We start from the raw sequence: 24683 nt of genomic DNA on the forward strand, positions 1-24683 counted from the left end.
TAGGGAGGTCATCTGTGCAAAGTGTGTATTCAAAGGGTCGCAACAAGATCCCCACATTCTCTTCTTACAATGTCATGTTGATATGTTCCCATGGGAATCTATGGTCTGTGTGTCTTTCGCCCAGACCTTTGAATCTGGGTGGGCCTGTGCAGTGAGGATCATACAAGAAAAGATGATGCAGCTTCTGCCTGGTATTCTTGGAATGCAGCTGCCGTTCTGTGAGGAAGGCCAGGCCACATGCAAAGCCCATCGGTAGTACTGTCTGTTGGGCCAGCCACCCTGCAACATTGGCCAACTGACGTGAGTGAAGAAGCTGCCAGATAAATCCACTCCCAGCCACCATCTGGCTGCAGCTACATGAGGAACCATGAGTGAGAATGTTAGCTGAGCCCAGTCAACCCAGAACTGATAAAAATAATAAATGGTTATTGTTCATTTCGTTTTGTTATTGACATATAATTGACATATAACATTATATTAGTTTTAGGTATACGACATAATGCTTCGATATTTGTATATATTGCAAAATGACCGCCATTCAGTTAATCTAGTTAACGTCCATTCCCACACATAGTTGCAAATGGTAGTTGCTTTAAGCTACTGAGTTTTGGGGTGATTTATTATGCAGCAGTAAATAATTGCAACAAGAGCTAATGCATACTTACATCAGGTCCTCAAGTTTCTTTTTTGTAAAATGACAGGATTGGACTACAATATCTCTTTTAGTTCTGTCAGAGGAGGCCAGAATCCAGCTTATAAATCCTGGGTTGTTGCTAACCGCCATGATTTTAGGATCCCACATGATGGGAAATTCCATCTAACACATTTCTCTTTAAACTTAACTAGGGCTTCTAGTCTGATCTGAATACCTATTTGAACTGGTTTATACTTAGATCTCTAAAATTCTTTTTACCCTTTTCTCTTGAAATATAGTGGTGAGGTGATTGTAACAGTGAGCCTGCTATTCCCTATGTCCTCTCGCCGATCCTCACTGCAGTCGGCTGAACCCTAGGGATGCCAGGCACCTTTGGGTCTGATCTTTTTGTGCCATCTGTATGGGAGGAAAGGAAGTCAACCGTAGAGAGGAAGAGACTACCATGGTGGTCCTCCTGGTTGTCTTTAACATAATGTAAAGATACACAAGGTCTAGTAGTCGACTTTTTTGACCTGAGTGTGGTTACATGGAGGAGTTCACTTTGTGATAATTCATTGTACTGTATTCCTACAATTTGTGCACTTTTTTGCATGTGTGTTAAAAGGCAACTGAAAGTTATAAAAATGAGGATTATAATTTAAATCTTATACTGGAAAGGTTCTTGATTTACTAATAAGTAAAAAAACAAAGATTGATCAGAATAAAATGATTACTTCATCCATGTTGTACAGCAAAATGCTTGGCTCAAAATAAGCCCTCCGAAACATTTATTGAATGAATGAATGAACTATGTGAAAAGAATACTTCTTTTCACATAGCAGGGAAAACAATTAGAAGTCAATATAAACACAGCAAAATGGTAATAGTGTTGGGTTAGTCTAGGGGCATTATGGGTGATTATTTACGTTTTCAATTTTTTTTAATTTTATGAATCCGTTCTGTATTTTTAAAATTATATGCTTTGGGAATAACGAATGGACTGTTTTGATACCAGAGTGGGCTTACCAATCCCACAGGGCGCTTCCATGCTGGCAGTTTCTCACTTGTTTCTGTCACAGTTCCCTTTCACACTGCCCTCTGTGCTGACCTGGGAGGTAACCCCACAGGCAGGAAAGTCATGAAGACAGTGCCTTGGTAACGCAGTTTGCTGGGGTAGCTGCCGCTGCTAGCTAGCTGGGGAGTCACCCTCCTTTGATGGAAGTGTCTTTAGTCAGCCAACACAGTGAGACTTGGGACCCTTCATTCTTTTCCTTTCAAGACAGCAGGGTTCTGTTCTATTCCGATTCTTCTCTGCTGGGATTTTGGGAATTTTGCTGCCTTTTTTGGTGCCATTTTTGCTGTCCCTGCTACCAAGGACTTGCATCTTTACTCTTTGTATTTCTATTTCTGAGTTTTTTCTTCAACTTTGACATTCAGCTGATAGTTCCTGAACTCCCATAGCCAGCCCCCACCCCCAGACCAGAGCCAATGGAAGCCCTCCCTTTCTATACATCCTAGAAACTGCCTATTACCCTGGTGATTTTCTTTCTTCAAGATTATTGATTTTCAGTCATTTTAACTAGGTGTTTTTTAAGGACTGGAAAGGATAATGTTAGAGAAATCACATGTGAATGTTCGAAACATGCATACCCCCTGCAGACTGTTTTTACTGAACAATAAAACAAAGTTTTTATTTCAGGCTCTTTTAGTGTAGTTCCTGATGTTCTCACCTGTGCTCACTGAATAGACTTGTTTTGTATGAAACACTTGTGCTGTGTTTCTCTTTTAAATTTTGAATTTTTTTGTTTACTTTTTAAAAATCTTTTTGAGGTATAACATGCATTCATAACATGCACAAATCTTAAGTGTACATTCGGTGAATTTTGACATATAACTTTGTATGTAACTGTGTAACTACTAGGTCAAAATACAGAACATTTCCAGTATTCAGAAGGCTCCCAGTCAACACCCCTTTCAAAAAATAATCTTCTAAAAGCCACAGTTTTCTATTCACAGTTCATGTTGCCTCTTCTTGAACTTCATATAAATGGAATCAGGAGGTGTATTCTCTTGTATCTATTCTCTAGTTTATAACGTAGGAAAAATATTCTTGTTGTCACTATGCAGTATTTCATTGTATGAATATACAGTATTTTTTTTTCCATTCCACTGTTGATGGTCAATTTGGTTGTTTGCAGTTAAAATATTTGAAGTGTGTGTTTTTTGTTTTTGTTTTTTGAAGATAGATTTGGTTTTTATGAACATCTAATGTATGGTTTTATTCTCTAATATTGTTTGATATGCATTTTTATTTTCATTATCTGTGATACTTGGAACATTTCTGTTTTCTTAATGGAAGTAACTCTACTGTGTTTGTCATCTCTTTTCTCTCACATCATTTCTTTCCCACATTTTTAAACCTGTGGTACTTTACCTGGTACTAAAGGAAAGAAACTGTGGTAGTGAGTCAATTGGAAAGACAGAATTTTAGAGTTTTGAAGCCTTTCTAGAGAACTTCTAGTGCAGGTACTTCCTTCTACAGATGTGTACCAAAGGGATTACAGGATTTTCATAAGAACAGACATTCATTTAGCGATAAAGCCAGGCCTTTGCGACATTGCACCCCAGAATGGGTGGAGGAAGTGCCAAAGGATTCTATTTGAAGCAAAAAAAGAAAAAAATTATTTAATCTTTTCAAAATGTAATTTGGAAATAATATTAAGCTACAACAATGTACCATTTAACCTAATTAGTACATTTATCCTAAAGAAATAATATGAAACAGATCTGCAAACCACAGCCCGCAGGTCCTATTTGGTCCCCAATTGTTTTTGTACCACTTGCAAACCGAGAATGGTTTTCCTTTTACAGTGGTTAAAAAAAATGAAAAGAATAATATTTTATGACATATGAACATTATATGAAATTCAGATATCAGTGTTCATAAATAAAATTTTATTGGAACAGAGTTGAGTAGTTGTGACAAAGAACATATGGCCCTCAGAGCCTAAAATATTTACCCTTTTTTATTATCTTACCTTTTATAGAAAAAGAGTGCTGACGCCAGATGTAAAAGGTAAAACTATTCACTTGAAAACACTTATTGAAGCTTTTTTTTTTTAGTAATAGTAAATAATAAAAAGCATGAAAATGTCAAACACCAGGGTATAGTTATTTAATTATAATTTAATACATTTACTCGACTATTAAAATTACAATTCTAAAAAACTATATACCAGCATAAAAATTCTTATTACTTAAGAGGTTTAAAAGGAAAAAAATCTGTGATACCTCATTTGTGTGAACATAGGTAAAGACCAAAAATAATTTGCATAATAATCATTGCTATAGTATTGGGATCATCAATAATTTTTTACAACATTTCTGTAGTATTTTTTTTTTTTTGGTATTTCAAGGAGAAATAACAACTGCACTAACTTGTCCAGCATCATCAGAGAATGTGGTAATCTACTTAATCAAATGTTCTGAATGATAGTTACAATATATGAGCTACCATTATTCAAGGACATCTAGGATGGTAGGTTGGGAGGGTCCTTAATTTTCTTTTAGTGCCTGCATATTATATAGATGAGGGATTGATATTCAGGCTAAAAAAAATACAATAAAATTCATTCTCTTAAAAATTAGGAATTTGCCAGTAATCGCATTGAGAGTAACTCTATTCATGTGAGTGTGTAAAATGTCGGTATGGTGACTATGTTTCCAAAACCAGATTCTCTCTCCCTGAAGTCAAACTGGACTCAATTTCAATAATCAGCAGAAATTTACAATCCAATTCCACTGCACCATTCCATGCTTATTTCCCAGCCCTTCTGTGTGTAAGTCCCCTTTTCTAACAAGACTGATTGTTTCCCCCAATGACCGCCAAATGTTCCTTGTATCTCTGTTCGTTAGCATTCATGCTCCTTGAGTCTCAGTTGGTGCTGAGCCAACCAACATTGCTTTGTATTGTTAGGTGGGTATATTCATTTTCTACTGTTGCTGTGACAAATTACCACAAACTTAGTGATTTAAAACAGTACAAATTCATCATCTTGCAGTTCCAGAAGCCAGAAGTCAGAAATGTTTCTTCCCATACTAAAATCAAAGTGTCCACAGAGCTGCATCCCTTCTGGAGGTTCCAAGGGGAATCCCTTTCCTTGGCCAGCTTCTAGAGGCCACCTGCATTCTTTGCCTTTGCTCCCTTCCTCCATCTTCAAAGCCAGCTGCATAGCATCTTCAAGTCTCTCTCTGACTCTGACCCTCCTATCTCCCTCCTATAAAGACCCTTGTGATTACATTGGGCTCACTTGAAAAATCTCCCCATCTCAGGATCCTTAACATAATTCCATCTGCAAAGTCCTTTTTATCACTGGCAGGTAACATTCATAGATTTCAGAGATTAGGACGTAGACATCTTTGGAGGACAATTATTCTGCCTACCACAGTAGGTTGTTTTGTGTCTTTGTATAAAATAGGAGTTTAAATTTTTTTTCTTTTTACAATAGTAATAATATGTTTATTGTGGACAGCTTAGAAAATACAAGCCACAAAAGAAGGGAGAGAGGGAGGAAGGGCAGGCACATACACCTAGGCCATATTTTGATATGCATCCTTTTTCCTACCTTTATGTGTAATAATTTTGATTCAAAAGGAATTTCTTAAACTGTATATTCATTTTGTTTATGGTGTAAGTAAAACAGTAAACAAAATTTGCGTGTATATTTTCATAGCCCTTGGTGTGTTCGTAGTAGCCATTCAGTACACATTTGTTTATTGATATTAAATAGATGCAGAGAAATTGATGGGTTTTCGCAAATAATTAACTTTACATTAAGGAACTGCCCTAAGCACTATGTTAAACAGATCTCACATCTTTGTGTTTTATTTCATTCTTGACTGTATCTTTTGATAACATTTTCCTCTTATTTTTCCCTGTCAATAATCCTCAGACCATTTTCTATTTAACGATTCAAACCAATTCATGCAGTTCATTTCCTTTCAGCTTTTGAGATGAGACAGTGCCTACTAATGACTCCCATGTATTTGTGGAAAAAGAACTTTCCTAGTGTGCAGGCTGCCCAGTGCAGTGATGTGAAGTCCAGGAAGTCTGCAGTCTAAGCCACCTCACGGAGGTGCTCAGAGGAAAACAAGTATCTGAGAGAATGGGAAGTGGATATAACACTTTTATTAAAAAAAAAGAGAGAGAACATTTTCTACTAAACATTTAAAAATATGAACACAGCACTCACTCTAAAATTTATTTTCATGTCTTTTACTATATACGTGTTTCCTGCTTTTAGGGGTTTATTAGACGTGATGCTTTCAGGTGATACTCCCTATAACACTCAACTGTATTTGTTATGGTTTGGATAAAAGGTATCACTTGGGACATTATCCAGTGGAGTTTTAATTTAAAGGAGCAAGTTTTAAATGGTGTCACTATTTAGGTGTCCTGATCATCTACTGACAACCTAACCCATGGATAGAATTGTTTTACATCTATATTCCAATATTGTGTTCATCGTTCCTTTTTTTTAAAATCACTACAGCTATAAATAGTTTGATATAGTACACTTGTTTAATCTCCCATTTTAAAAAATGGGGGTTATGTTGCTTTTTCCCCCACAGGTTGAACTGAAGTTGGAAATTCATTTTAGTTGGCAAGTTCTTACTTTACAGAAAAGTTACCAGGTCACTCAAAGTGCTGCAATAGTTGCCTGACCATCTGATGATTCAGTGCCCGTTCCTGCAGAACGCTCACCTGAAGAGCATCTCTTGAACCTAGTGTACACCTAGTGCAGGTGCTTGAAAGCCTGCAGGAAGGAGGGTCCCTGACACACTCTTCCTGCTCACTCTTCACTTAGCGCCTCCCCCGTACAGAATGTCAAGGAGGACAGGGAAGGTAGGCAGAGGGGCAAGGGAGAAATAGCAGTAGCTAAAGCAAGAGCATTTTCGCCTGTTCCCCAACCCTCATTCCCACCAGGCGACATGAAGAGGGCCAGGTGACACCTAAACACATACCTATAGTGTGCTGCATGAAAGGGTGAGGAACTTGGACCCTGGGGAACATGAATCTTTTAGAAAGAACAATTATTAATAATAAGAGACTGATGGAGGCACTATCCTTATTACACTGTTCATTAAAGAAACTTGACCTTGGCTCTGGAGGGAGACACTGCCCCTCATCCAAGATGGTTCGCTATACAAACGTCTTTGAAAAGATAACCCAGAATAGACTTTCAGTGCCTTGGCTTGGCAAGAGGTACAAAAACACAAGAGACCGTTGGAGAATTATCTGCTGACACTATATTATCTATATACTTATTTATTATCCATCTTTTCCAAAGAATATTAAGTTCCAAGTAGGTAAGGATTATTGTCTGTTTTGTTTGATTCTCTACCTGCAATGCCTAGAACAGTGCCTGGCACACAGTAGGTGTACAATAAATATTTGTTGGATGTATTAATGGATGAGTATGAATTGATCAATTTCCTAATGATATATTTAGGGATAAGAAAAGAAAATAACCTTGGTATGTATATATTACTATTGATATGTAATTCACTGGTGTTTTGATGTTACCTTTAATAATGGTGTGAGAGTAAATTTCCACTTTAACACTGATCTTTATTTTATTAAAGCCACCAAATTTGACCAACATACACATTTAAAGAAAAGCCCTGGCAAAGGAGATTTTTACCAAAACCTACTAAGGGTTTTGATATGGTGGGAATTTTGAAACAAAGAGCTGCCTGTAGACACAGAGCAGAAACAGTGAATATCTAAGCATATTGTTATGAGGGACCACATGGATTTAATTAAAATTTCAGCTGAATTTTTTTTTAAGTGGTTAGATTCAATTTTGTTACGTGTAATACTTGGTTTATGCTACAAATTTTCCATTTGTCCTTTGGGTTTACGTAATTCTCCCAGTTGTATCAAACACAATGATATTCATCTCTTTAAATATTCACAGGTTGTATTTGGTTATGGTGCAATGTTAGGCTGTATTATAGTTTAAAAAAGAAGTGGAGTGGGAGATTAGCTCTGCCACTAATGAGCTTTGTGACCTTGGACAAGTCTCTGAATGCCTGTACCACATTTTCCACTATTCTTTGAAGAGTCAGAATAGATGCTTTTTAAGATTCTGATTCTAGGTCTTTTTGGTTTTGTTATTCGCACAACTGTCTGTTATTGTTATTCTGTGTTCAGGTGATGTCCTTGTTGCTGTGAATGATGTTGATGTGACCTCTGAGAACGTAGAGAGAGTTCTGTCCTGCATTCCTGGACCTATGCAGGTATGGACGCTCGTCGTCTGGGTTTTATGGTGAATTACATAAAATAGGGGCATCTTGGACTATTTTCTTATTTTAAGATTCTGGAAATTATCGTGTACAATGGGTGAGTTATATGTACACACTTAAGATATTTAAAACATTTTTGATCTCGTTAACATTTTTAGTTTTGGGAGATTGTTCAAAACAGAGAGAAATATCTACAAATAAAAGTCATCCTAAGTAAAGCAGGAACAAGGACAATAATAAGTACATATGTAATGACCAGCTCGCCATTATTAACTACCATATGTGCTGATGAAAATCCACTTTCTAGAAAAGTCATTTTAAACAGTCATGGAATTTTCTATTCTCTGGCTTATTAAAATCCTTATTGCTGTGAAGTTTTGTGTATGTGGTTTTATTGTTAGAGCTAATTATACTCTTTTCTTGATTTTTCTGTTATCTAATTTAGCCTTACTGCTGAGCTTTTGTTGAGCTGCTTATTTTCCATTCCTTGTAGGTTAAAATAAACCTCTTTCAAAATAAGTTATTGTGATACTCTAAACATTGACATTTTGTGTCAGAGACGACGCTTTTAGGTAATTAGATGTATTTTGAAAGCGCTTTACCTCCTATTTATGGATGTTTTGCTCTTGTTAGCATCAGGCATTAGCTTCCTCTCTTCTGAGGGGTAGGGAGGACGATGTACTTGAGAGAGGTTGGAGACTCTGTCAGGCAGTAAGGCCATGAAGCAGTTTTTGGATGAGTCAGCATGAATGGAAACCCTGATAAGTCAGAATCTTATCTGCATCTACTTGAGATTCTGAAATAGTAGGTCCCATGATTAAATTCCTTGTTTTTGAAGAAATAATATTTCCCTAGGCTCACTGCCTTTTCTTACACACACACACACACACACACACACACACACACACACACACACACAAACACAGACACACACACTCTATAAATTTAACTGTCTTTGGAAATGTAAAGTGAAAATGCGGGAAGTTTAGCAGATTTGCATTTTAGGAATATATCACTCTGAATGGGACTGGGGGTTGGGAAACCAGGTGGTCAGCTTTAGAGTAGTCCAGAAGAGGTGATAAAGGCCTGAGGTAAGGCATTGGCTGTGGATGTGGACGAGGAGTCGATTAGATTTGTGATATATGGGAAGTGAAGAGGACAGTTTTTCCTGCGGGGGAAAGAGGAGCCCTAGATGCCTTCCAGGTTTTGTCTTGAGTAATGCAATGAGGCTACCCCAAAGAGAAGAGGATCAAGGAGAGAAAATTTGCTGAGCCAAGTAGACTCAATCCCTTTAGAATTTTGACGAAGGAATATTCAAAGCATCTGCCAGCCTAGGGAGAAAGGATCAGACAGCAGAGAGCAGCGAAGATGTTGTGAGAGACACAGCAAACCAGGTGAGATGGTCTGCTCTGGAGCTGCTTCAGATTCTGACAGCCTCCCTGCTCCCATATGTGGAGAGGATGGCATGCTAGCTAACAGGGAGGGAGAGGATTTGTTTGTTTGTTTGTTTGGCAGAAGTTGGAGGCATTGCTTGTTAAATGGGATGGGTTGAAGATAGAAGTAGAGAGGGGTAATGAAAGCAACAAGAGTTTGGAAGTGATGGGTTATAGAGAGCACGTCCTAACTAACACCTGAGGTAACTGGGAGGGAAGGAGGAAAGAAATGATGGACAAATTGCACAAATGAGAAATCGTGTTGAGGGAGACAGGCGATGAGGAATGATGAAACTCATCACAGGTTAATGTCCGTGGAGGAACAACAGGAAACCCTTTTCATAAGAGCTTCATGTAAACTATCTCATACTAGATGTTTCTTAATAACTTTTTCCCTATAAAACACATAATATCTTTCATATTTACATATATCAAACCCTTTTAAAAAATACTGTTTAACTCTTAATTTGGTTATGTCTCACCCTTTATTATTTTATCAAGACAACTAGATTTCCTGACATTGTAAGCTTTTTAAAAATGTCTTGCTAAAGTATAATTATCTTTGAATTATGAAGCCAACTTTACTTAAATTGAAAGAATGGCTGCTAAAATAGTTCCTTAAAGAATTTTAATGGATGGTTCTGTGGTGTGTGTATTGGTTTGAGTTTTTGTCATGGTAAGGGGAAAATGTCCTTGTACCACAGAAAAAGAACCACTGTTGTTTGCCAAAGATAGCATTCAAGTTAGTTTTAAAGTTTGTTGCTTTTCACAAAGCATAGCAAACCAGTCTTCTATTTTAGGTTGCTGTTGCCGTCTAAGTAAAATTGGTGAATTTTTATTTTAAATCTACCAACTCATTTCCTTTTGTGAGCTCTGGTGAGTCACACCCTATCTTTTGACCTCTATCTCCATCTATGAGAATCACAGCTGGAAAGGACAACTTCCCTGTTCTGAGTCATGCTTGTTTCTCTAAGGACCCATCTTCCTCCATGGTCACACTGGTCACACTGGTCCTCCGTGGTCACAGTGGTCTCTCACAGATGTTCCAGCAGACCCAGCCTGTCTTTGTGAAACCTGCCTCCCTAGGATGTCACTCATCTTGTGTCTCCCCCTCCCTCTGCTCCATTCCTTCCCCGGGCCCAGAGCCAGGACGATGCCAGGACAGCCTTCAAGGATCCCATCTATCCTGTCACAAAGTCCATGTTCAGAATTTCCCCAAATTCTAATCTTCTCCCGTTTTCCAGGAACACCACCTCAAAGGCTCCCACGTATTTTCTTGTGGATACTTCTAAATCCTCATTCTCAGATACTAAAAGAACACCCTGACCGCCAAGCCTTTCACTGCATCAGATCCTTGTTCAAGGATTTCATATATTTATGCTTTATGTTTATATTTCTGTAGGCGTATATTGAGCATTACCCACTGGAGCAGATGCCACCCACAGAACAGTCTTTTGGTCCGTGTAATATAATACATGTTGCTTGTTTGGGTCAAAACCACCCATCGAACAAATACTTTTTCACATCCTTCTAAGATTATTTCTAAAACGGTGTCTCTTCAACTCTTCCTCACCTTAACCATATATTAATTTTCATCAGATAACTCTTGATCATAAATTTTATGGATCTATGGTATCATTAGATAGTAAAATTCTTGTTAAATTTGCAGTTTTAGGGGTTGATTTTAAAGGTCTGGAACGGATTAATCTAGACCTCTCACGTTTTCAAGGAACACCACCTCAAATGCTCCCACATATTTTCTTTTGGATACTACTAAATCCTCATTCTCAGATACTAAAAGAACACCCTGACTGCCACGCCGTTCACTGCATCAGATCCTTGTATGTAATTAGAGATCCCACGTATGATCTCTAATTTTTTATATTCTTGTTTAATAAGCTTAATATTTCACCCCCCAATATACTAATTTTATACTCAGCCTTTTTTAATACAGTATTCTAATACCAAGGGCCCATTTTTCAATATTAAGTTTACAGGAAACATAAAAATATTTATTAAGGTTGATCTTTTCCATTTGGAATGATATTAAATGTTTTGTAAAGAAACATGGTCATCAGGCCTCAGAAAAGTTTCATAAGGGATTTCTCCCCTATTCTCTGTATAGATTGCTGCTAATTGTAACCTAGTTTATCACAATTACAGTGGTACCTCGGTTTTCGAACGCAATCCATTCTGGAAGAATGTTCGAGTTCTGAAATGTTTGAAAATCAAGGCACGGTTTCCCCATAGAAAGTAATGCAAAATGGATTAATCCGTTCCAGACCTTTAAAATCAACCACTAAAACTGCAAATTTAGTGTGAATTTTACCATCTAATGGTACCATAGATACATAAAATTTATGGCGTTCATAAACCGAAATGTTTGTCAACAGAGACGTTCGAAAACTGAGGTACCACTGTAACTGAATTTAGACCTCATGTGTCTTTTCTACTTCTTAATAAAATCAACTCTGAGACTTGTTTTAGAAAAGATGTTTACTTAATTCACTTTAGGTGGACAAAGATAACTTTGTGCCCCTGAAATACCACAGATAGCTACAGATAAGCAAAATTGAACACATCATAAATAGTCACTCCTTGCCAACAAAGAGAAGATAGCTAGGTATTTTTCTTTTGGAAGGTTTTATTCATCAGAGGAGATTTATTGTACATTATAATACAAAGAACAGTAGGATGGGCTGGTGGGATTATGAATGAATTTTTAAAAATAATGTTTAATATTTTCAAAAAAATATATAAATATATAAAGCTCATTTTTAAAGAATTACTAATGTGTTAGTGTTTATCATATAATTAAAGTTGGCCTTGAAAAGGGTACCTCTTGTAATAAATTTCTAAAAATAGGGATTATTACTGTCTTGATAATAATTTTTAAATATTTTCCCCCAAAATGCAGCTGACTGCATACAAACAATTTTATCTGCTTTTAAATATTGACCAGCCTTCTTTATCCCCCAGCTTTATTGAGGTATGATTGACAAATAAAAATTTTATATATTCAGGTGGTACAATGTGATTGTTTAAATTATACATCGTGATTATTTAATATACATATATTGACCACGCTTCTTGATTCTTTTAGTTTTTTACTTTTAAAATTTAATCTGATTTTAAGAGTCATTGCACATTAAAGTTTAAATTAAAAATTTTGTGATTTTTAATTTAAAATCAGTTAGAATGTCGTGTTTTACTCATCTAAATTCTGATAAGATTTTAAACATTAGGAATACTTAATGCCTGTATGGTTTTTGATGATGTCCTTGTTACACAAAATTAACTATATTAAGTGAAAACTTCTTTTAGTCAAGAATCACGCTGGTGCTTTGAAATGAGAGAGTTATCTTTGGCCAGCTGACATCTAGAGATGTATCTCCTTTTTCTAGGAAAGGTAATTGAGGAGTAAAAGCTACCTACCTACCTTTCAACAAATGGCCACATTCTGGACTCTCACCAATCTGGTTTGATATCAGTCCATGAAATAAAAACGATCTTGATAAAACTGATAATCTTAGGGTCATACTCCAAGATCCGGCATGTTGATCATTTTTAACTCTCCTTCGCCTTTATTTTAAAGGACCACAAAGAATGTCTAAGAGAAGAACGTTTGAGTATTGCCTTACTTGACAGGAGCATAACTCTGGTTATATGAGGTCACTTTTCATCCTGAATCTCTTCCTTTCACTTTCCCCAGATGAGTCAGTGCTATCAGTGCTCACAATGTAGTGTTACTCTTTATTACACTATCAGATCATACTAATTTTTGTTTTTCCGTGGCATTTTTTGTTTTTGCTGTCAATACTTAGAATACAATGATTAAGTTTAAATAAATGCATTTTTGTGCAGAGAATTATACATTCTTCATACTAGATATTTATAATAATGTACACCAGACACTGGGCTAGGAGCCGGAGACACAAATGTAAATAGAATACACAGTCCCCGCCATCGAGGAGCCCACAAATTGGATGATGTCTGAGCATAATGATACGTACCTGAGTGGATGTGCAACGCAGAGCCTCCTTAGTGAAAGCTGTAGTTGACTCTCCCTTGTTGAAACATCAATACATTGTTTTCATTTTTAAAGGTGAAACTGACATTTGAAAATGCATATTCTGTGAAAAAGGAAACAACTCAACCAAGACAGAAGAAGGCACAGTCAAACACAGGAGATTTAGTCAAACTTCTATGGGGAGAAGAGGGTGAAGATACCGAGCAGAATGTCCTAAACACTCCTCATGTTGTTATGTATCTCACGCTAGAGCTGGATTCAGAGACGTCAAAGGAGGAGGTGAGTGTCTTCCCAGGAGGGCAAAGGCAAAAAGTAGGGACCCCTTATAATCTCCCAAGTAAAGATTATAGTCTCCCACGTGAAGAGTAAGTACTTCTCTCAGTCATTCTGTGTTTTTATAGTTTTTGTACATTTCTTCTAATTGCAGTCTTCTAATTGACAGGCTCAGTGTGTCCATTTGTAGAGATTAGTGAAATACTTGAGTTTCTTCTGTCTTCTTTAAAAGTTTCTATTTGTACAGATTTTTCTGTGATTTTTAAATTTTATATATTTTTTACCTTTTTGGTTGCTTGTATCATTACTATTCTTGCTGTGTACTCTATTTCTCTTTTTTTTTTGGTGATTACTCTTAAAATAGTATCATGATATTTGTCTTAACAGATTGTAAAGTTAAATGCTATCTTAACCCTTTTTAAAATAATTCAAGGCCTTTAGGTCACCTAAACTGCCATCGTTCTCCTCTTCACTTACATGCTATTGTCATCAATATTTTAGTGCTATCATTTTTTTAATTCTACAAATTTGGCACAATTATGGTATTATTACTACTAATAATTATTATATTTCATACATTATAAAATGTATAAATTATATATTATAAAACGCATGTTTCATACATATGTGATACAGTTGAACCTTCTTAAATTTACATGTATGCTTACCATTTTCTTGACTCATTCTTTCTTACGTCTCAGACTTTCCTTACTTATTTTTCTTCCTAAAACATGTATTTTAGGCATTTCTTTTCAGTGAAAGCCTGTTGGTGATAACTTCTTCTTGTTGTTATTTATCTGATGATATGTTTTTCACTCCTTGAAAGGTACCTTTATGATCTCCATTGCATTAGTCAAAATAGACCAATCACTATAACAAACCCCTAATGTCTCAGTGGCTCGACATAATAGAAGTTTATTTCTCATTTCAATGTAAATGTTCCTGGTGTGATTCAGTGCATTGAGCCCTTCAGCTAGTGGTTCCATTATTCCCAAGAGCTTCAGAGTCCTCTGTGGCATTTTTTTGCCCCTAGTTGGCCAATGAGAGAAGAGCGAAAGCATGTTGAATCATGTGGCACTTTTCGGAAGCCTGGCTTAAAAGTACCGACATCTCTGCTACCCATGTTCCAGTGCCTAGAACTAGTTATATGGTGTTTCTTGATTCAAGGAAGTAAGAACTGTAGTCTTCCTATGTGGCCAGGAAGAAGATGAAGTACACGCATGGTATAGCTTATGCCAACTAGGTGGAAAGTTATGGTCTCTAATCTGTTTGAAGATAGTATTCTTTTGTCTTCTGACTTCCATAATTGCTGTTAAGAAGTCTACTGTCAGTCGTTCGTATGTAAGGAATCTTTTATTTAATTTGTTACGTTTCTTGCTTCTGCTCTGCCCAAACTGTTGTTTAACTTCTCCATTGTACTTTCTATTTAAGTAGTCGTAGTTTTATCTTTAAAAGTTCCTGAAAAGTTTTTAACTAATCTGCATTCCGATCTGCTAGGCTTTTCTTGGTAGTTTATTGTTGCTTGCTTGTCTTAGTGATTCTGTACTTTATTTCTCTAAGCATTTCATACAGAGCTCTTCTCTATTGTGTATCTGCCCATCCCACTATCTCTAAGTCCTGAGGGGACTCTGACCTATGGTGTCTTGCTTTCTTACGTCCCTGAGGATCACTGACTGAACTTAGTGCTTCATTTTGGGAGTCGGGTTCTAAAGTGGGAATACTATCCTCCAGAGAGAATTTGCTTCTTCTGACACTGACCTAGGGCACTTCAGCCTTATGCAGGGATCTGGGTTTAACACAATGGTCCTAGGCTTAGCTCACTTACCAAGCCATTAGCCCAATGGTCAGTGTCCTGATTGAACATAGGTGTATGTAGGCATCAGCCCTCAGCACAACCATGCCTCTGCTTTCTGTCCCCCACTCACCATGCCCAGCTGAGGCCCAGCTTGCTTTGCAGTGGTAGGGAACGGAGTTGGAAGAGTATGCAGAGGATGTCCTTGGAAACCTCTCTACTTCTTACATATCCAGCAGTTCAACCATGTATCCAGTTGTTTTACAGCACAAGGCTTTCTCAAATATCTAGTTCACCATAATGCTTCAAGCAAAAGTGAGCTCTAAAGAGGTTTTACCTAATTTACATGTCATTGCTTTTGAAATCCTTGCAGCCTATAGTCTCAGTGCCAAAGCTGTTTTATCCAAGGGGTGTATTTCCTTATGTCTCTTCATATATGAAAATTTAGTCAATAACTGAAATGGAAAAGAAAGGTTTTACTTATACGTATTTTTGTAATTTTCTATGTTCTGAAAACTACATACAGACCTAGAGTTAATAATTCTAATTTCTTGCATGTATTATTAGTCCTTTATATCTTTAAAACAAATGAGAACTTTTAATCATTTATTATATAAAACACACAATAAATTTCTAGGGTGGTAGCACCCTGAATCTTTCTAGATTGTCTTAGAGTAGGGTACTGCTTTGGCCTTTTGTCATCCTTGCCTTTCTTTCCATGGGAAAGTGTGGAGATGTTTCTCAAATGAACAGGTTTCTGTCTGTTGACAGCCCTGTATCAATACTGTAATCAAGGGAGGCTTTTTATTCTTAGTGAACAGAGTGGAAGCTGCTGCAAATGCATGCTGCTAATAAGTGCTTAAAAGTACAGCTCATTAAATTGGTTAGGTACTGTCCAGCTTGCCAGCTCTCTAATAGGGAGGCTTTCTGGGCTCAAAGGACCCTTTTTACTGGTTTGACTTTATTTTACACTAAAATGTCATAGGGTCGTTTTGTTTTCATGTGAATTGCATATTTAAGAAAAGCTTGTCTTCTTTAAGTTACAAGATTTGGAAACTTCATAAAACGAATCAAAGAGAATATGGTTATTTTTTCAAGGGATAGTTGTTATTTGGTGAAATACAATAAGTTTATTTACTAGCCAAGTTTTAAATGTATTAAGTCAGCAGAGCAGAAGATCTTGACTGATGTCTGACTTAATTTCTAAACTGTTTATACACTAGAAATATTACAAGAAAATTTGAGTTGTTAGGCAGCGTGTATTTGGCCAACATATTCCATACAATTTGCATATATTGAATGTGCTTAATAAGTATAAAAACCAGATGTGTCCAGTTTATCATTATTTATATTTGTCCTAATGAAAAAATTGCCAAGACATGGACACCATATCAGATAATTATTTCTTGTAAAGAGAGACCATAGCAAGGAATAGAACATGCTTAAGAGAGAGAACCAAGGAAAAGATCTGATGATATTTTAGGAGTTTGGGCTTTCAGTAGTGGTTACATTAATATTTATGGATATTGTCATTAAACACCATAAGTGGAAGCTACACTGAATTCTCCAAAATTTTATTTTGCCTGCTTATCATATGCTTTGTAAGAAAAATAGCATGTTCCTTTATGTAACAGTAAAAAAGTGAGGTACAGGATGATTCATCCATTTGTGTAAAAGTTCTAGCATGATGCACATACTGATTTTGAAATTTGTTATTTTATTTTGTAAAAACGATGTTTCATGGGCCCATGCTCTTCTTGAAAATAGAAAAATATTTAACATTTTGTGAATTATCTAGTAGAGCTAGTATTTTCCAAAATTTAAAATGTGTTCTCTTTTACAGTTTCAATTCAGATTAATTTGTGGTGGGCAAACACTTTCAAATTTAAGTCAGATAAGAATTTATAATATCATAATACTTCTTTCTTCCTGTCTGCACTACTTTAATGTAGTGTTCTATTCTCACTTTGGAAGTTTAATTTGAGACTTGTCTTGGATTCAAATATTTAACAATTTCACTAAAGATGATGAAGATTATCTTGTAAAAGTCAGTATAAAAGTAATTAAATTTAAAGACTCCTAAAAGTTACATGTGGTATCTGTGTATATATGTAAATACAGGGGACAAAAATATCTGTATAATGAATTATAATAAAATATTAGTATTAGAATTTATTGTAAAGGAGATTAAAGTTTAAAACGTTTGAAATTATTCCAACTAATTAGTGTCCTACTCAGTATATATTTTGGTATCATGACCAATTTTGACGGTCTGTAACTTATTTTCAAATGTAGTATTTTTAAATGCTAGGTAATGTGTTAAAATTCCAGATCTCCTTCTCTTCTTATGTTTGAATACAACTCCCACTGAAGCGGAAAGGATTCAATTTTTTTTCTTTTATTACTACAAAGTCTAGAACTTCCTGTGATAAACAGTGGTTGGAAAATTTGGGGAGTATGATCATTTCTATTTGTTTTCATTTAACAGCAGGAAATTCTTTATCATTATCCAGTATCCGATGCATCTCAGAAACTTAAAAGTGTGAGAGGGATATTTCTCACCCTCTGTGACATGTTGGAAAATGTAACTGGGACACAAGTTACTAGGTAATAATTGATTTTTCCTTATCTTTAATTCTGTTTTCTTCCAAGTTCTTCACCTTGGTTCTGACAAAATGCTCATGCAAATATCTAGTATACAAATATGTTTGTATCTATAATGCAGATATGTACATACATAGCAGATAGATATCTGCAGATACTCTGTTTCTCACCTAAGTTATTTCTACCAGTTATATTTAAGGTGTAGGTTCTCAATACAGCTATAGATCTCAGTGTCTTAGCACACTTTAAATCACAAAGTTGGACTAATGACCTGTACTTTAGAATTTATTCACGAAATTCTAGTATGATGAGTCTTGGCTTTTTCATGCTTGTATCTTGATTATTAACTTGGTAAGCAATACCTTTGTTGTTGATAAGAATGACTGAACACTTGTTTCTGTTCTTACAACAATGATAGAAAAATACAGAATACGCTTTGGGTGGAGTATTCAGAATGCAGTATAGTATAGTAATAGATAAGCAAGACTGGTGTCATATAATGTTTTAAAAAATAAAATACATCATACAGTGAGTTATACAGCAAAATATCCCATTCGACATCAACTTACCCAGCCCTGACTTTGAAAAGCCATAGTTAACTTATGGGAAGAGGGGGCTCAAAGCTTTTAAGTTTTATTTTTGAGTTGTTTTTTTTTCATAAAAAAAATTTATAAATTTTTTTTCATAAAATAAATTTATGGATTATAAACCATTTTCTTCCTTAATGTATCAACAATTTTTGACTTTACAGAAAAGTTTATCTCAAATTTTAAGAGCCCCCCCAAATATTGATAAAATGTCAAGTTGTATTATATAGGCTTTAACTTTTCTTTTCTGGTAAAATGACACCGCTATGGTTTTAACATAAGTAGGATCTGCAAAACAACAGGAAGAAAAAATTTCCTTGTTTTTCTAAATAAAAGTCATGTTTAATTCTGGGACTTAGTGCATATAGAAAATATCAGTCCATTTTCAGGACACTAGTAACTGAGGCTCCATTTAGTGTATACATTGGCATTCATAAAAGCATGCTGCAAGCTTCCCTTTATTTTTTTGAACAGCCTTACTGTGTACGATATACTTCATATATCGTAGAATTTAGTGGTTTTTGTATATTTGCAGATATGTGCAACCATCACCGGAGTCAATTTTAGAACATTTTGATCATCTCAAAAAGAAACCACGCACCCTTTAGCAATCAGCCCACCTACCCCACCCCAAACTCTAGACAACCACTAATCCACTTTCTGTCTATGCAGATTTTCCTATTTTGGATATTTCATATCAATGGAATTGTAATATGTGGTTATTTATGACTGATTTTCTCACTTAACATAATGTTTTCAAGGTGCAGGGCTCCTTTCTAATCTTATTAGAGAGAAAATTTAATTTCTCCATTTGGGTTTGCTTTTAAATATAGGTAGAAAACCTTTTCTGTGAAACAAATATGAAAATAATTATTATTATGAGGGATTCTTTAGCAACATGTATGTCTTTCGTTGCATACACTGTTTTAAAACTACAGTGATATTGATGTCTGACTATAAAAGAGTTTAATATCTGTCTAAAAGGATATGCATTTTTAAACTTTTTAAGACAAAAGTAGTATCCTTTCTGGAAAAAAAATTCTATTTAGAAATTCTTATTTAAAATCCCACACACTCACCTACTCAGTATAGAAGGTATACTATATCCTAGGGACTCAACAGATAAAGACCGGTGTATGAATTTTTATTTAAAGAAAGGAAACCTAAACATATATGTATATATTTTTCTTCTTCCATCCACCTACCCACACTACAAGAAGGAATCATTATATTCTGTTTCCATAGTTCGTGATTCTATCTCCTTTTAGAACACATTTGTGTTCCAACTTCATTGAAATATAATTGAATTATAATAAACTGCACATATGTAAAATATACTATTTTATCAGTTTTGATGTAGGTATAGATGCTGAAACCATCACCATCGTGATATTTCCATCACTCCAAAAGTTTCCTTGAGAACACATTTAAATCCGATTTATATTTTGGTTACTTATTTATGCATCTGTGTCCCATGTTGAATTATCATCTTGTGAGCTGGGACCATGTTTTCCTATTTTTGTAATCTCTTTTAGTAAATTATGTTCATAAGTAGGCAATTAGAAAAGATTTGTTAAATTAACACACTGTGATTTTTTTGGAAAAAAAAATTGTACATAGTCAATGTTAGCAAAAGAATTTCTTTCTTTTTTCTTTTTTCTTTTTTTGCTGCAATGGATCTACTTTTGTTTGACTTAGAGGTTTTTTGTTAAATATTTCAGAACACGTTTTTGTTGTCATACAATTCCTTGTCTTCTGTGTGGCAGTTAGGTATATGCCAAGAAATTTGCTTATTAAGCATGTAATTCTTAAATCATACCATATGTAATCTTTTATGAATGACTGTTTATAATTTTATGGCATTTAAAGATATTCTAACTTTATTTTTTTCTTAGCTCATCCCTTCTTTTAAATGGAAAAAAAATTCATGTGGCTTACTGGAAAGAATCTGACAAGTTGTTGTTAATTGGCCTGCCTGCTGAAGAGTAAGTTGAGATTTTTGTTTACCTTAAAATTATCTCTCAAATACTGTTAACAAAGTCTGTTTTGTTAAAATTATGACATTTTCATCAAAGGCAAATTCCATACATAGTTTTATAATTTAAAGTTCCGTTGCACCTGTGTGTTGCACTAGTATGAACGCACTACGTATGTTCATTCGTTATGAATAGTGCAGAGAGGGGCCTGGAAGGCCCAGCTGGGCTAATCAGTAAAAGGTGGGGGCTGCCAGTCACTTTCCTCTGAGATGTGGCTAATACCAAGGTGACAGAGATGAGCTTGTCCTCTGCTCAAACTTTTGCGTGCTGGCAGTTTTTTACTGTTGGAAATTTGGGGAAATTATGGTTCAGCAGAAAGGTGCTTTGCTCTCATGTTGAGTACCTTTGACAAAATAATGAATATTTAACTCTAAAGTGACTTCTCTAATAGTATGTCTTTTATTATCATGGTTTCCTTCTGATATATTTTTAAAGATATCGTATTTTAATAGTTGGAGGTCAGAGCAGGGTTGACATTGATAATTGAGCTGACCATGAACCCAAGGGCTGCATTAGGTACTTTACATTTGTTAATCTCATTTAATCTGCAAAATCAGCTCAAAATGGATTTCACAATTACTGGCCCCATTTTATAAATGAGGAAAGTAAAACGAAGAGAAGGTTATATAACTTGCCGATTACATAAAAATCAGCAAGAGGCAGAACTGGAAATTGAAGGAGAGTCTGTCTGAATTCTTTGCTTCCCTAATGTTGTAGGATATGTAAAGCTGGCGGCAGGGATAGGAATCTGAACAGCCCCAAGGAGATAGATTTAACTACTGACAGACTAGTCTATGTCCCTGTTCAATGACTTTTCAAACTTGTAATTTAGACTCTTGACTACTTTAAAAAGTAATTTAGTTTTCCCTTCTGGTCCATTGAACCATCATACATTGTCTACCAAATAGTTATCAAACATTAAGTACTGTAGTATGTGACTGACACAACTTTAGAAAATACCAGTTAGGACAAATTTTCTTTTAGTGTTGCTTTAAGCTTTCCAAGAAGAAGGCTGACCCAAAAAATTCATTACCCAGCCAACCTGAACACGAATGTGACTGTTTTCTGTTACTAATGACTTTGTTAACTAGATTGCTTTCAGTATATAACAGCATATTAATTTTGTATGCCTGCTTAACAAAATGGCTTACACACACGGCCATTGTCAGGAGGCATCAGTTCCTTGCCACATGGACCTCTCCGTAGAGTTGCTGGAGTATCCTTACAACATGTCAACAGGTTTACCCCAAAGCAAAATCCAAAACAAAGAAAGAGGGAAGCTGCAAGACCTTTTATGACTTAGCCTTAGAACAGATGCACTGTCATTTCCCCCAAGTACTATTTGTTACAGTGAGTTGCCAAGTTAACCCCACTCAAGCGCAGGGCATTAAGCTCCACTTCTTGAGAACAAGAGCATCGTACTATTTGTGGACATGTTTTAATACCACAAACAGGAACCCCAAAGAAGGCTACAGTGAAAAATGTCAAAATGATTATGTTTTGAAGGTGACTTTACTATTCAACAGAGACATCCATCATAAACATGGGATTCAAAATTTTTAACATAGCGGGATGTTATGTAGACTAGATGATGGCTCTCTTAAACCAGCTAATGTGTGTTTTTCTGTCTGAAAAGGAACTACAGTTGTCCCTTGCTCTCCACGGGGGACTGGTTCCAGAACCCCTCATGGATACTAAAAGCAGCGGCTGGTCAAGTACCTTATGTAGGATAGCATGGGACAAAGTATGAATCCTGCTAGGAGCCTGCCCTACACCAATGGGTTGGATTATGAAAAGCTAGGTTGTTTTGCAAGTGTACAACATCCACAATAAGATACTTTTGGCAGGGTAAAGCATTTGTCTTTTGACTTTTGTTGTAGCCCAAAAGGCAAAAGAAACAGAAAATACAGTAGCAAGATAAAAGTAAAACACTTAGTGAGGGGATAAGAAGGCCCAGGTAAGGAACTGAGCGGAGGCTATAAAGCTACTCTGCTTCTTTTAGATATGTATAATTTGATTGTGTCATAAATAAACAAATGTATTTTTGCCTTTCTTAGAGTGCCTCTTCCTCAGTTAAGGAATATGATAGAAGATGTTGCCCAGACCTTAAAATTTATGTATGGTTCTTTAGATAGGTAAGTACTTCTTTGAACTGAATCTCAAGTTTCAAGTGTATGATTCTAAATCACCTTTTGCACTTAATACTATTCCTTGGTTGGCAAATTAATTTTTTTTCCTTCTTATTTCTCATCCTTGATGACTGCTTTTATTTTACAGCTATAGGCAGCTTTTCATTTGAGCCTTTTTTTTTTTTTTTTTTTTGGTCTCATATGTTACTTTAGTGAAATAGTGATGTAGGGGAAAATGTAACAGCGCTTTTTTATAACATACAGAAAAGACAGAAGATTTTTATTTTTGTGTGTGTTTCTCTGATTATAAGACGATTGTCAAATTCACTATCCTAAAATGTGATACTTTCTTCTTAAAAATTTTTAGTAAGTAAAAAAGTATGCACTCTTAAATAAATAAAAGATACAGTAGAAAAGATATTGACTATTTAGTTTTATGTGTATCCTGCCATGTATTTTCTACATAATATGAATATGCATACTCTTTTTTTACACATGTGGATTTATATTATACATATTTTTCTGCTTCTTGCTTTTTTAATTTTACAATATAATGTGACCTGAAGGAGAAAATTTGAGGTAACTGTTCCACATTTGAACACGTAAAATTATGGGTGGAAAATAGATTTTTCTCTTTGTGGGATTTTTGTGGGATTTCTGAAGTCCCAGTACTTCAGAGAGCTAAAATAATGCCTTTGTTTTCAAAGCCTTAAATGTATATCAATATATAAACCCAAAGATAGTTTATATGTTTTTCCAAGCCATAGTGATATTGGCTCTCTATTTCTCTGTGTGGATCTTTATTGTCGCCTTTCTCAAAGCAGCCTGAAGGAATTTTCTGTGACTGTGCCATGTGGGAAAATTGTCTAGTATGCAGTATTCTCCTCCAAGAGCTGCTAAGGAGACACATTCCTCTCAAACCCCATTAATTACTTATTAGCATTTTCCAAATGTGCGAACTACAAAAGGCTGGGCAGCCACAAATAGTGCTTTTACCTTTTGCTAATGACTAAATGTTTAACTGATGAAGAGTTAAGGATGTGGTTATAAACTTTACCTTAAATTTATACTAGATGAGCATACCTTGCTAATAATATGTTTTGCTGTAATTGAAGGTTGCTGTTTTCATAAAAACCAGAGATAATCAAAGAATAAATTCCTGCAATGAATTCTATACATCAAGACAGTAAATTGGAGTTGTTCAGCCAAATCCAATGGAGGAGGTTGGGGGCAGGGGGATTCTTAATTTCTCTGAATTTCATTTTGAAATTTAGGTTCCATTGATTTAGAAGTATCTCCAACTTGGCAGCAATTTACCTAGTTTCTGCTTGTTCAAGTGAGAATTTGAAAGACAAACTAAGCAATAAATTTAAAAATCCATTGAGTTCTTAAAACCAAGAAGCAGTATGGATCTAAGATGTTGTTAATAGTCAGTTTGCAATAATTTCTTAATAATTTTCTTCTGATTATGGAAGATAGAAAGGCCCAGTGAGCCACAGAAAACTGATTATAAATTAACAAAGTGTAGTGTTGTGATCAAATTAAAGCTGTAACAATTTCCTTCATTCCCCGCCAATCCGCCAGCAAGTCCTAATCACAAATCCATCCATTTCCTTCCACCTCCACTATGACCCTGTCTAGCCACCATCTCTCACTACTACAGTAACCTCCTCACTGGTTTCCTTGCCTTCATTCTTGCCACTTTAATTTCCGAATGCAGTTAGAATGATCTTTCTACATTGTCTGGCTCTTATCTACCTTTCTGATTTCAGATCTCAAACCAAATGGACCCCTCTGCACTGTTCTGTGGGCACCTGGCCCAGCTGTTCCTCCCTACAGCTTTTGTACTCTTTCCTG

At 35.6% G+C, this 24683-nt stretch overlaps 1 protein-coding gene across 2 annotated transcripts in view; it reads left to right on the top strand.

Moving 5' to 3' along the window:
- Positions 1 to 24683, top strand: part of INTU (inturned planar cell polarity protein) — a 61196-nt gene that overhangs the window by 18792 nt on the left and 17721 nt on the right. For both annotated transcript variants that reach the window (XM_081077421.1, XM_081077420.1), the window contains exons 3-7: positions 7851 to 7936; positions 13481 to 13684; positions 17959 to 18077; positions 20557 to 20646; positions 22755 to 22832. In XM_081077421.1, the coding sequence (XP_080933547.1) occupies positions 7851 to 7936; positions 13481 to 13684; positions 17959 to 18077; positions 20557 to 20646; positions 22755 to 22832 (577 nt within the window). The remainder of the gene's footprint in view (positions 1 to 7850; positions 7937 to 13480; positions 13685 to 17958; positions 18078 to 20556; positions 20647 to 22754; positions 22833 to 24683) is intronic.

Source organism: Rhinolophus hipposideros, assembly GCF_964194185.1.
Source record: "Rhinolophus hipposideros genome assembly, chromosome: 16".
In the NCBI taxonomy this organism is placed as follows: Eukaryota; Metazoa; Chordata; class Mammalia; order Chiroptera; family Rhinolophidae; genus Rhinolophus; species Rhinolophus hipposideros.